At 45.5% G+C, this 13,669-nt stretch overlaps 1 protein-coding gene across 2 annotated transcripts in view; it reads right to left on the minus strand.

Moving 5' to 3' along the window:
• KHDRBS3 (KH RNA binding domain containing, signal transduction associated 3) overlaps nt 1-13,669 on the minus strand; it is a 183,113-nt gene that overhangs the window by 20,998 nt on the left and 148,446 nt on the right. For both annotated transcript variants that reach the window (XM_045453580.1, XM_045453581.1), the window contains exon 7: nt 13,475-13,557. In XM_045453580.1, the coding sequence (XP_045309536.1) occupies nt 13,475-13,557 (83 nt within the window). The remainder of the gene's footprint in view (nt 1-13,474; nt 13,558-13,669) is intronic.

A 13,669-nucleotide genomic window follows, 5' to 3' on the forward strand; every position in this document is an offset into this window, starting at 1 on the left:
ACGGAGGTTGTAACTTGCATTTGCACCTCCTGGACGACCAATGACTGAGCACTTCTGCATATTCTTCGTGGCCATCTGAACATATACTTTTGTGACACTTCTGGTCTAGGTTGTTGCCTATTATAAAAACTGGATTATGTTTTTCTTATTGAGTTTCACAGTTTCTTTATAGCGTTCAGATAAAAGTCCTTTGTCAGATATATGTGTTGCAAAGATGTTTTCCCTGACAGTGGCTTGTCTATTTTTTTTTTTTTTAATTTTTTTTTTTTTTTTTTCAACGTTTATTTATTTTTGGGACAGAGAGAGACAGAGCATGAACGGGGGAGGGGCAGAGAGAGAGGGAGACACAGAATCGGAAACAGGCTCCAGGCTCCGAGCCATCAGCCCAGAGCCTGACGCGGGGCTCGAACTCACGGACCGCGAGATCGTGACCTGGCTGAAGTCGGACGCCCAACCGACTGCGCCACCCAGGCGCCCCTTGTCTATTTTTTTAATGACGTCCTCTGATTAGGAGATGTTTGAAATTTTGATAGAGTCAAATTTCTAAATCTTTTCTTCATTTCTACTTTTTCAGTATTTTTTCCTATAAGTTTTATAAATTTAACTTCACCCTGAAGTCATGAACCATCTCAGATTACCATCTGTAAACGGAGTGAGTGAGGGGTGGGAGGGGGCAGCGGGGGCGGGGGGAATCAAATCTATCCCCGCTACCCAAACACCTAATTGTTATAGCATTACATTTACTGAAAAGACAATTCTTTACCCACCCAATTGCTCTGGTGCCCTCGAAAGCAGTTAAGTGTGGGGCCATTTCTGGACAGTCACTGGCCCGTTACCCACGCTTGCACAGTACCACGGAGTCTCCCTTACTCTGGTTTTGTAAGTCGGGAAGTCAGTGTTCCAAACGTGTTCTTCATCGTCAAGACTGCTTTGGCTACTCTAGGTCCTCTGAATTTAAATAAACAAATATACAAACCTACCTGTAGAGGTTCTGGACTGTACCGAATTTATAGATAATTTCGGGGAGAACCAACATCTTCATCAACATTGAGTTCTCCAGTACGAAAGCATGGGGCACGTGTCTCCATTTAGCTTCGTCTTCATTACTTCCTACAAGCAGTGTTTTACTAACCGTGGTCAGTATAGAGGTCTTGCACATTTTTTTGCGAAAATTACCCCTAAGAATCCTCACACATCACTGGTGGAAATTTAAAATGGTAGAGCTGCTTTCAAAAAGCAGTTGGGCAGTTTCTTAAAAAGTCAACCATAAAATTACCACTGGACTCAGCAACTCTGCTCCTAGACATCTACTCGAGGGAAGTGAAAACACAAGCTCACACAGACTTGCACACCAGTGCGCACAGCAGTGTCATTCGTAAGAGCTAAGAAGTGAAAACAACCCCGTATGAATCACCTGGGCAATGTATACACACAGTGGAGTCTACCCATAAATGGACCACCATTCGGTAAGAAAAGAAGACAACAGATAAATGTTATAATGGGGGTGAACCTCAAAAACACAATGCCAAGTGAAAAATACTGATGTAAAAGAGCAGACATTTTGAGTCTATCTATCTAACGTGCCTAGAAAAGGGAAATCTGTAAAGATAAAAATGATGCTGGTGGAGGCCTGGGGTTGGAGCTAGGAAAGGGACTCACCGTAACAGGGAGGAGGGAGTGGATGGCAATGAGAAAGACGTGCTCAGATGGGATTATGGGGACGGGTGCGCAACTCTGCAAATTTACTAAAAGTAATTACATTTTTTAATTTCAATGGTGAATTGTACAGCATGTAAAATATGTGTCAATAAAGCTGTTTAAAAATGGTCCTATGTATTTTATGTTTTTCAATGCTACAGCACATGGTCTCTCTGGGGGACTGTCTTCCACTTGTTAATTGCTAGTGCATGGAAACACAGGACTTGTATACTGACTGCGTTACAATTGATAAACTGACTGATTCGTCTGAATAGTTTTCTCGTGGGTCCCTTAGGACTTGCAACCACCTGATCATGTTATCAGTGAATAAAGACAGTCAACTTCTTCTTTTTCAGTCTGTATGCCTATCATTCCTTTTTACTCACCTTCCTGCACAGATCGGGCCTCTCAGCACAACACGAGCACAAGCGGGGGCTCTCAAACCTGCTGTGCCCCTAGCCTTGGCAGGAAAGCAGGGACTGTTTCAGTTAAGTCTGATGTCAGCTTGAGGGTGTGTATCTGTGTGTGTGTGTGTGTGTGTGTGTGTGTGTGTGTTCTGGCACATGTCTTTTATCAACTTGGGAAAAACTGCCCTGCATTTCCAGTTTGCCCACATCTCTGCTTGTTAAATTCTGTCAAACATCTTTCCCGCATTTGTGGAAACGATCACATGATTCTTCTCCATTACTTAGTTAATGTGGCGAACTACACTGATTGACTTTCACGTATGATAGAAATCTTGCGTTGCTGAGATAAACTCTACTTGGTTGTGGAATGTAACTGAGTTTTGATGTGCTAATATATTTTGGTAAAGGAATTTTCAGTTATGATCATGAGGGATAGTCTCCCCTCCTCAAGATCCTTGACCATATCTGCAAAGTCAAAGTCCCTGCTGCCCCGTAAGGAAACATGGGTCCTGGGGATTGGGATGTGGGCATTTTTGAGAGCCATTATCCTGCCAACCAAAGCTGCCACAGGCCAGGGAGTCAGTGAGTGTGGGCAACAGTCTCTTCCTGTAACTTCAGAGATTTAAGTCTGCAAGCCCCTTCAACCACACTGAGATAGAAGGATAGGAAGCCATTACAGCATGTTCTTGGACAGTGAAAACATTTTGTCCCAAATCATTCAAAAATATCTTATTCCAAAGGGAAATTTGAAGTTTTCTACCCAAATAACTTAAAATTAGAAGTTCAAATGGCAGAACACGGCCCTTAAAGATGCCAGAATACATGAGATGGACCCCCAGAGATCTTTTCCACAGGCCTCTGCTCCTGCAGATGTCCCCGGGGCAAACTGTCACCTCGTTCAAGTCTTAGATCACCTCCTCCATGAAGCTAAGCATGACTGTCATATTTAGACATGAGTAGCACCAGATTTGAGCACTATAAGGACACAACCTTTATCCTTTTTGTTCACTGACGCTTGTCAGGCATCTAGGAGAGTTCTTGGCACACAGTAGGTACTCAGCAGTCATTTGCTGAACGAAAGAATGGAAGACATTACAGAAATGCCAATAACTTATTTCTTTGGGAAACAAACATTTACTTAGCAACTAGCTGCCAGGCACTAGGAAGGTATAAATAATACCTCATTACATAATGCTTATTAGTCAAGAAGGGTAGTCCTCAACGTTGGCATCGTTGGCCCATCGAAGTTACCTGTAGAGTCTAAAAACTTCCAGATAGCTGTGCTACACCAAGACCCAGATTAAAAAAAATAAACAGAAGACTGGTCGGGGCACCTGCTTTTTCTTTATTTACGGCTGTTATCAGGGACGCTCCTACACAGCTGGAGGAGGGAGGACTGCATGCATTTTCACAGGAGATGTTCAATGCTATCAGACTTCTTACTGTGTTTCCAGTAAAGGAACTTTTAAAACAGATGCTGACTTCTTGAATGTTATTAGTTTAACTGAAAACACAGGTAGATCACTTGTCTGACCAGACTGCACTAGGTACTGAGAACAGAAAGATGAATACAAAGGGTCTCTCGAGGGCCTCTCTGTATAAAAAGCAGACAGTCTCAACAGTCTAGAAGGCACACTGGAGAGGAGGGGCAAAGAGAGCATTTTGAACACACAGAAGGTCGGCTTAGTGCGTAACAGGACATGGAAGGAAGGGGATGTGCCACGAAGACAGGGTCAGGGACATGTGCCGGATGAGAAAACCACTGATTCAAGGAGCCCACTGCTCATGCAAGTGATGTGGCAAGGACTAAAATGTACAGAAAAGCAAATCATCCTGTTTGTGCCATTCTGGAAAAGTCTAAAAGAAATCACATCTAAGTTTTATACAAATATGCCAAACAACCACAATGTCCTTAAAAGGTCTATGTAGGGAAAATAACTGAAGGAGCCATGAAGGAATTAAATTTACTCTCATAACTTACGCTCTGACACCTACTGAATGTGTGATCGAGCAAATTACCCACAAGCCGAGACTGAACAATTCAACATAAGGTTGGACTGTATCGGTGGGTGACCTGAATGAGGCTACAGACAAAATTGGGGCCAAATCGAGAAAGGCCTTGCCACCGTGATGACTTCTAATGGATGGGATGGTCCTTTACTAATCCTTTAATCCATCCTATTTAACAGTCAGTTGCTAGCACGAACAATCTTGTTATACTGGTAACCGCCAAGGCTGAGCACCACGTCCCTCTTCAGAAATCTCTTCGCTTTTCAATTTGCCATACATGCTTTTCATCCCTCTGTAATCACATTTTCCTTGATCTTAAACTTCAAATAATCCAAGGGGTAACCACTCTCCTGGAGAAGCACAAGCCTCCACCAGAGTTGGGTAACAGATGGTCCGTAACCATATTGTCTTTCCAAAATTCAAAAATTCTGAATCTCACTCTTAGCCCCAAGGATTTTTAGATAATTACAGTGATGACAGCTGATGATAGCATTTACAATGTGCCAGGAACTGTTCAAAGTGCTTTCCGTATACTTAAACTCGTCAACTCTAGAAGAGTCCTATATGGTAGTTACTGTTAGCATCACCCGCGTTTTACGGACAAGGAACCTGAGCGTAGGTTAGGTCAGGTGGCCTCAGCTGCACTGTTGGCCGACACAGAGCTGTGACTCATATCCAGGAGCAGCTCTCCATCCTCATGAACCAAGTCTTGACTCAGCCTTCCTTAAGGCACTGTTTTATCGGTGTTACTTCGGCCAAGGTGATACGTATAGGTTTTTTCCCACATCTAAAATGTCGTATCTCCTTCCCTGAACTCTGCCAGGAGCTGCTTATTCACGTTAAAGTGCTGGTAAGCATACTTCCACTGTCAGACACTCACCGAAAAATAAGTTCAGACACTTACCGTGCAAATATGGAGTCAAAGGTTATGGACACTTAAGGTTCTTGATGAACACTTGTAAATTGCTTTCCAAAAGGAACATGTCCCTCCATGGTGACAAATAGAAGGGCAAATACAATCTGTACTATGTCTGAATTATTTCAGCCTCTCAAGTTGCGAGTCCGGTAAATGAGGTTTGACCAGATTCTGAGAAATTCAAGCGCCCTGACGTTCTCTATTATAAATCATTCTTCACAAGTAACTTCAAGCTCTGACCTCACGTCTGTGCCTCCAAACATTTTAGGACTCCAATCATCCAAATTAAATGATGCCTTCAATACTTTTCCGTCTCACAAATGGGCAATCAAAACGGCATGCATAATTTTATTCAGATTATTTGTTGGGATTTTACCGACTGGAGTCTTCCTCGGAAAAAGTCTGCACAAGTTTCTAGATGCGGTAACCGAGCACGCCTAACAGCAGCCGGTGCACGGCAGACGGTACAGAAGACCGCTCCGACTGTCTGCGCTCACAGGCCACCTCTAGCTAGCACTTACTCTCCAGGAGCCTCAGGGAAGTTCCACGGCCTCCGTGCCGCAATTTCCTCATTTTTGTGCAATGGGATGGTAACAGGGACCTGCCGCCACCAGGCTGCGAAATGCACAATGTGTGGCGGCCAGTACGTGCCACGTGAGCGAGTTTACCGAACCTCTGCTCTGTACATCACGCCTGCCGTCCCAGCCAATCGCCATCTTACGAGTCAAATACTGTCTTCGTTTGACGGATGAGAGAAGAAGACTGAACAAGTGACCAGGCCCAAACCACGCAGCAAGGGAAGCGATGGACGGAGCCGGGATTCAAATCCTGGTTTGCTTTGAACGGGGGTGTTATAGCCCCCCCCGTCTTTGAAACTAAATCATGCCACAATTTAACGAAATCATAGAGGATTTGTTAGGGAAAGTCTCCTACAAATCCACAAAAACACATTTTAAGGATGTGTGGGGCAAGGCGGAAGGCAACACAGGGGGAGCCCCCGAGGAGATCGCAATTTTATAGCGAAGGTGTAACGCTGGGGTTTGCTCACCAGCACGCCAACTTTTTGGAAACCCTGTCACATAGCCTACATTTCAGCAGCGACGCTCCTGGCCTGTGCGCGGGCTCACAGCATCTGTCGCGGCTCTGAATGGCTGATCATAAGCACCATTTCAGCCTTCTCAACGCTATTAAGCAGAAGGCAGCGCGAAGTCCAAAGGATGTAGTACATCTCCCCGGTGGACTTGGTTTCCACATACCGCCATTATTCCGCAATTCCTCAGCGATAAATCTCGTGTATTCTCAAGAACACGAAAGAGTGCACTGACGGTGGCAGTTGATTTACGACCACTAGCCTGTGTCCGCCCCTCGCCTATGTTTCCACGTGCTTGTAAAGGTCGCCGTGAAGATGCCACGTGGAGCGGAGGGGAGTACAGGACTTGAGATTTCTCCACACTTACAGGGCCAGGTTTTGCCACTTGCTGCCTTCAGGTTAAGCAAAAGAACACGGGCTCGAACTTTAAGAGAGCTGCGACTTGTCAACTAGGTGACTTTGGTCAAGTTCACATTCCCTGAGCGTCAGTCTCCTTCTTTGTAAAAGTAAAGCCTGACGCTCCTCTGGAGGTTCTTGGGGATAAAACGAAACGGCGGGCACAAGAACATCCGGTACCGTAACAAATGCTTCCGAAGTATTTAATTGACACTTGATTTCTTCAATGTGTGCCAAATTAATGAATCTGGAAGATTTCCCTATTTTCTTTTTTTGTTAATTCTAAGGAATCTCCTGTTGAAGCTATAAAACTTCTTGGCTTGCTTTTAGTACAAAGTATCAAGAGTTCAGTAACTCAGAGGGAGACCTAAACACGGCCCTCGGACTCACTGGCCACCCTTCCCATGTCAGCAGTGGCGCTCCCTAGCTGGCCATTCATTACCCAGGGAAACAAATACTGACTGTGGTGTCGGCCACCCTGCGGCACCTCCGGACCTGTGGCAGGACGTCCGCCATCATGGGCACCAGCCACCCACCTGGTGACCTAACATTACTTTCTATACAGACTTTGTTTCCGCTTTAATGTATCGTAATCGAATTACAGCAACATTCATAAAATCATGTGCCTGACATGACATGCTGATTATTTTCCCAGTAACTTTAAAATCATCAGACCTTTATCTAAAAAAAAGGTCTGGCTGTGTGCCACCTGCAAGCATGTTGCGAAACATTAGCGATACGTGTACTACTCTTGGAAGAACATTCCTGTGATGGAAAGAGAAAGGACTGAAGTCAATAGTCACCAAGTGGGTAACTCAGGTCACTTACTAAGTCTTTCTCTGGACGTCAGTTTTCTCAAGACTAAAATGGGGATTATCATATCCACCTTCTAAGGTTAAAGTGAACACAGAGGAGAAAGACCTCACACTCACACGGATGTGCCTTAGTGAAACCGATATTGTGCAGTGTGTGTCTTTGTGCTACTTTGTGATCACAGGAGGGATCAAATATTCCTTTGCGAATTTACAATTACGAGACACACCAACTACAACACTGTGATAGTTTTCAAAGCTCTTGACCTATTTTGGCCTCGCCAAGTTACCGTTTTGTGTGTGACCGCACCTGGCATCTACTCTCCCGGCAAACCCACCTAGTCTAACGCAGTGTTACCAGCTACGGTCACCGTGCTGTGCAACGGCAAGTGTCAGTAGGATTATAAATAAAACATCCGCTGAAGAACTAATCCCATCTAATTGAGAACGAAACGGATATATTTACAAAGGGTTTCCAAGAGTCAAAACTAGGACTTCTGTGAAGACTCCAGTCCTGCCAGAGCAGGCGCAGGCAGGTCCCTGAGGGCTGAGGCCATGTAACACCTGCTCTTTTGTATTCACCAGCGCTATTCGGGAGGTGTGTCCAAAATCAATCAATAACTAGTTCTGAACCAGCGTGTATTAGAACAATTCCAATATCATAAAGAACCGTTCCCATTTCTCTTCACAGTAACTGTCTTGACAGCTTGGTACTCATTAAATGTGTGGAGTTAGATAAACAATGCTTTGTTTTACACCACAACGTCAGCACTACCAAGGTCATTACAAAAATCAATGGGGAAATGTAGCTGAACTACACCGAATTTTCTCTCACTCTGCAGGGAGTCTCATTTGTACTCTAATTTTAATACAAGGTATTTGAAAATTGGGAGAAAAAAATCCTAACTTGTAAAACCTCCTGAGAGAAACCGGTATTTGTGCAACAAAACAGCGTCCTAAAATGATTCCAGCTCATGAAGTTTAAACGTCATTACTGGAAGGGACCCCTTCCCACAGCAGGTAATAATACCCAATGGCCAGCCATAGAGGCCTGCTGTTTTGCTCTGTTGTGTTTTCAAGTGGGTTACGGCTGCTCAGTTTGCTAATCCATTTACGGTAAATACCGACACTGGCCATGCCCTCTGCAAGGTCCCTCTCTTCTCACTCTCCCTGTAAATCATTTACTCACACACACTCTTTCCGGATTTGCTGGTGCCTTCCCTGTGTGAAATGAGAAGCAGACTGATTTCGAACTGGGGAAGGAGAGCGGGTGTTTACTCAGCTCAACGGTGCTAACTGCCTCCCACACTTCCCCGGGTGCCTCCCACACTGTCCCAACTGCCTGGCACGCCGACTGCCCTGGGTGCCTCCCATAAGTTATTGTGTTTGACATGCCTCCCTCTCCATGGTTCCCAGAGACTGTGGGCTTTCCTGACTCATGCAACTTTCAGGCTGGCTGTCTAAAGCAGCAGCAAAGTTGCACAGGTTACAAACTGAGGCTGAGAGAGGTCAAACATCTTGCCCAAAGCCACATAACCAGCAAATATCAACGTGGGGTCTAAATACAGGTAGACCAGTCTCTTAACCACCGTGGCCTGGATCTCCAAAAGTCTTCTGTATCACATCCGTATCAGGAGAACCATTTTTGATCTCATAACTGTGACCGTTTACATGCACGTGTAGCACGTGTACCACAGTATTAAGAAGTTATGTTTCCACGAGACACAAAACATCAGAAGTTTACAAGGATGACCACGTGTTGGCCCTCTCTGTACCTGGTGTGTTGGTTTGCTTACCCCAGGGGTGGGCGCCCTCATCCAGAGACACCACGCTGTGCTGTCTCGCCAGAGACAGAGCAAGCCACGGTCTTACTTAAGGCTGCATTATCTACGAGAAATTTGTAGTTTAAAGTTCGCTAGTAGCCACGTTAAAAAGAACAAAAGGGGGGCCCAGCTGGCTCGGGAGGTCAAGGGCCATCTCACAGCTCGTGAGTTCAAGCCCTGCGTCGGGCTCTGTGCTCACAGCGTGGAGCCTGTTGGGTATTCTCTCTCTCTCTCCCTCTCTCTCTGTCCCTCCGCCACTTACCACTCTTTCTTTCCAATTAATAAACATTTTAAAAAAGCTTTCTTAAAAAGAAACAGGTAAAATTAATTTCAGCAAGGTGTTTATTTCATCGTCTATCTCCTACGAAGTCTTTGGATGCTGCCGCGTGGCCTACACACCCAGCACACCCACCGCGCCAGCCACACTGCAAGCACTCGGCGGGCACGTGTGCGAGCTGCCACGGTGGACAGTGCGGTCGAACCTGTGCTTGTGCTCTTTCTTCCACACCATGCGTCAAAGAACGTCTTCAGAACAGCTCTGTGATCTAAGAGGAGACCAACCAAGTAAAGAATTCGGCAGTAACACTGAACTATACGGCACACGTGAGAGGACTACTGAAGTCCGAAGTCGATTTTACAGGACCTGAAGTGGCAAAGTCCAGGACTTTCAGACCACGGATCAAGTGTTTAGGGGCATTCTCTGTTAGTGAACACTAAGGCTGTGTGCTCCTTGGTGGCGGTGAATGCTATTTGCCAAAAGGAACTAACATAAAATCGGAAAAATAAGGCCCCTAATTCCATCAGTCTGGTCCCACAAAAACACGCAGCAGAAATGAAATTCTAGGTTTGAGAGAGGTAGTCCACGTCTGATAAGGCAATGCTTCCTGATCAGATGGGAGGCCTAATTCTTAGGGGATTCAAAAGCATCACAAAGTATTAGATTTTTGAAGACCGTTTATGGGACATACTAATTGGAATTAATTCCAGCCACTGAGATCAAAGCAGACTGGAAAGGCAATGCAACAAAGTACAAAGAGAACGCTTTGGGGCCAAGGTGGGTTTGTACCACTGCTCAGCCTTTCGAGTGTGGATGATGAGCCATTTAACCTCTCTGAACCTGTATGCAAGGGAATGGCATGTTTAGACTTGAATTTTGCACTATTTCGGGGCACGCTGAGAGGGGACAGAGAATTGATGTGAAGCCCACGAAACAGTACCAAGCACAGAGTAAACACTCAAGTCGCTGAAGAGGACGGTGGTAGCGATTTCCTTTTCTTTTTAAGTTTATTTATTTACTTTGAGAAAGGGGGCAGGGGCAGAGAGAGGGAGAGAAAAAGAATCGGCGGCGATTTCCTTGTTAGTACTCACTTTTTGGTCCTGGGGATGATTTGAACGTTTGGTATCCTAACTGGTTTATACCAGATTTCTAATTCTGAGACATTCAGTGTTGTGCTTAAACCAAGTGTTACAGTATGTGCATACGATGGGCTGGACTGTGCCCCCACCCTAAATCGTATGTTGAAGCCCCACCCCCAGTACCTCAGAATGGGAGCGTATTTGGAGATGGGGCCCTTCAAGAGGTGATTAAATTAAAATGAGGCTGTGCGTGGGTCCTCATCCAATCTGACTGGTGCCATCGGAAGAGAGGAAACGTGGACATGCACAGAGACCAGAGATGCACGTGCAGAGAAAGACCCCGTGAGGACACAGCAAGAAGGCAGCCATGTGCACGTCAAGGGAAGAAGCCTCAGGAAAGACCAAATCCCCCAAGACCTAGACCTTGGGCTTCTAGCCTCTGTAACTGTGGGAAAATAAAATTCTATTGCCTCAGCCACCTAGACTGTGGCTATTTTGTTACGGTAACTCTAGCAAACTAATACAGTGCATAGAACCATCTTGTCAACCTCCATCGTATAGCTGCTTAGTTTCCAGGAGTTTCCAGTAGAGCAGCTGCTTAGTCACACCCAGTAAGGCTGTGTGTGTGTGTGCGTGTGGGGGGGGGGGGACAGCTGTTGGGGGGGCACATGGCATGAGGGGACACGTGTAGGTTCAAAGTCTGCTCCTCTGCCGGTACGCTGTGTGATCTTAGGCAAGTTGTCTAATTCTGATAAATCACAGTTTCCTTCTTCTTTGAAAGGACTGACGTTTACGTCACAGGTCATGAGGATTAGACGAACACTCAGAACACCTAACCAAGAGTGGCTTCTCAATTTGTCAACGTGTGCCACCCTCACACAATCCTCTGTTCTCCTCCAGGTACGATGAGTGGCAACACTGCAAAGATCACTTCAAAGACGGCAGACGGGGGGTTGTCAGGCAAGATGCCTCTTTAAGTGAGTCTTCCCTGACACTTAAAGGCCTCATGATGTACCAGCCTCTTAATTGGTCCCTGCCTCGAGGCTTTCCCACCTGTCAGTCCAGCCCCTCCATGGCCGTGGAATCCAAGTCGAAACTCACCGCGCCTCGCGTGTAACTCTCTGGGGCTCCGGGCCACCTGCTGCCCGTGGCACCGAGTCTCAGCACGCACAGGGGGGAGAGTGCGGCCGCTCCTCCCCCCACCTCCCTGCCGCGCCTCACCTTCTAGCTCTGCCCATGAACTGGAGTTGCAGATGGCACGTGCTGCCCCCACCGGGCCCCGCTCTTCCAGCTCGGCGAAATGCCCTTCCCTGTCTGTACCCTGGTGACTCCTACTCACCCTTCCCTTTCTCAGTGAAAGGTCCTCAGGGTTCTCAACCAGACTTTAGCGCTGCCTTCTTCTGGAAATCCCGAAGTGTTCCTCAGACCTCTCATAACGATTACCGTATTACATTACTCTTAAGTATTGTTTTTTTTCCCCTTCTGGCCTGTGAGCTTTTCAAAGGGTCTTTGCCTCCATAGTCTTTGTATCCCAAGCATCGAGCATCCCCGACGCACACGGACATTCAACAAATTTTGGCTACGTAAATGACCAAAGGGATGAACACTCGTGATCCATCATATTAACAATGCTATCACTCTAACATTAAGACTCCAAGCTCCCTAGGTCGAGGCTCACGTTCCGGATTGCTCCTTTACTTCTCTGAGCCCTCAGTTCGCCATTTGTAAAACAGATACGTCAGCTCCTGCTGTAACCATTCAGACTCAACGAGACACAAGCAAGTAAGAGGTTTACACTCCACAGGGGATTTCTGACAAATGGCTTCATCTTGTGCTCTGTGCTCCTTTTCTTCATCTATACAGTGAGAACGGTGCCCCATACTTGATACAGTTGCCGGGACACTTAAATGAGATACCATGTGACGTCGTGGCTAGCATCTACCAGTGCCGGTCCCCCCCAGGCTGCGCCAACACCCTCAAGGATACCAGCACGATGCACAGGTTTCCACTCACAGAGACCAAGACCAAGTTGAGAGTCCAAGACTGAAGGGTCTCAACTGTTACAAGTTATAGGAGAAAAAAAATGTGACCTGAGCCTGAAAGAAAAAAGAATTTTATATCCTTGTCAACCTGGGTACCAGAGCTCACGAGTAACAGCAGCTGCCTGTTCAAAGTTGCCTGGTGCCACGTGAGTTCAGAAGTGGTTTATACTTCATCAAAACAACCACGCAATTTGTATTTTTTTATGCTCTGTAAAGCCGCTATTTTGTTTTGTACATGTGTCTATCATTGTCCTCCACTTAGAATTTTAAACATAAAGAGGTTTCTAGGCATTTAGGAAAACATTCTGAACAGAATAAACACTGATTTCATATATCAATGAACATCAAGGTATATTATCACAGGAGGTAACTATAAAGCTCTGTTTTGCCTCTGATAACACTTACTTATTTCTGGGTAAATACTTCTTTAGAAAATGAAGCGGAGCTAACTCATTATTCACAAATATGAATTTGAAGTTGTTAGAAAACAGGATCGCTGCTGCTGAGAAACAGAAACCTTCTCGGAATGCCAAGCTAAACTTCTGGGGCTTTCCTCCTCAGGCACTGACAACGCAGGGTATTTCCACATTGTTCATGTGATTTGGGGCACTTGAAGAGCCACAGACTTTGAAGACATTGTTTTTCCTTAGAATACACTGAACACTGAGTTAAAACTGTAGAGTACATAAAACTTCAATTTTTATTTTTCAAGCTTCATTGCTTTAACACTACATTAAGTTCTGGAGGGGTGATGCATGCTAGTTGCTAAGACGGAGAGGGCCTCTCCAATTAAAACAAACAAGAAACAAAGCAAGCCAAGTCAAATTACCCTCATTGTCTGATCACCATCCGGTTCCCAGAGTGCATAAACGTGGAAGGGCACAAGTGTCTGTTAACAGGGTCCAGTCAGAGATGGTCTCTTACCTTTGGGCAGGGGTGCTATAGCTGTTATCATAGGAATCATAACTCTGTTCGTCATAAGCAGTGCCATAACCATCATCATAGTCCTACAATAAAACAGGAGAAGTATAAAAAAGTTCAGAAAAGTTTCTGGACAAAAAGAACCACTCTGCTCTTAGTGACTCTTTATTAATTCAGCTAACATTTAACTCCACATCT

Source organism: Leopardus geoffroyi, chromosome C3 (assembly GCF_018350155.1).
Source record: "Leopardus geoffroyi isolate Oge1 chromosome C3, O.geoffroyi_Oge1_pat1.0, whole genome shotgun sequence".
NCBI classification, from domain to species: domain Eukaryota; kingdom Metazoa; phylum Chordata; class Mammalia; order Carnivora; family Felidae; genus Leopardus; species Leopardus geoffroyi.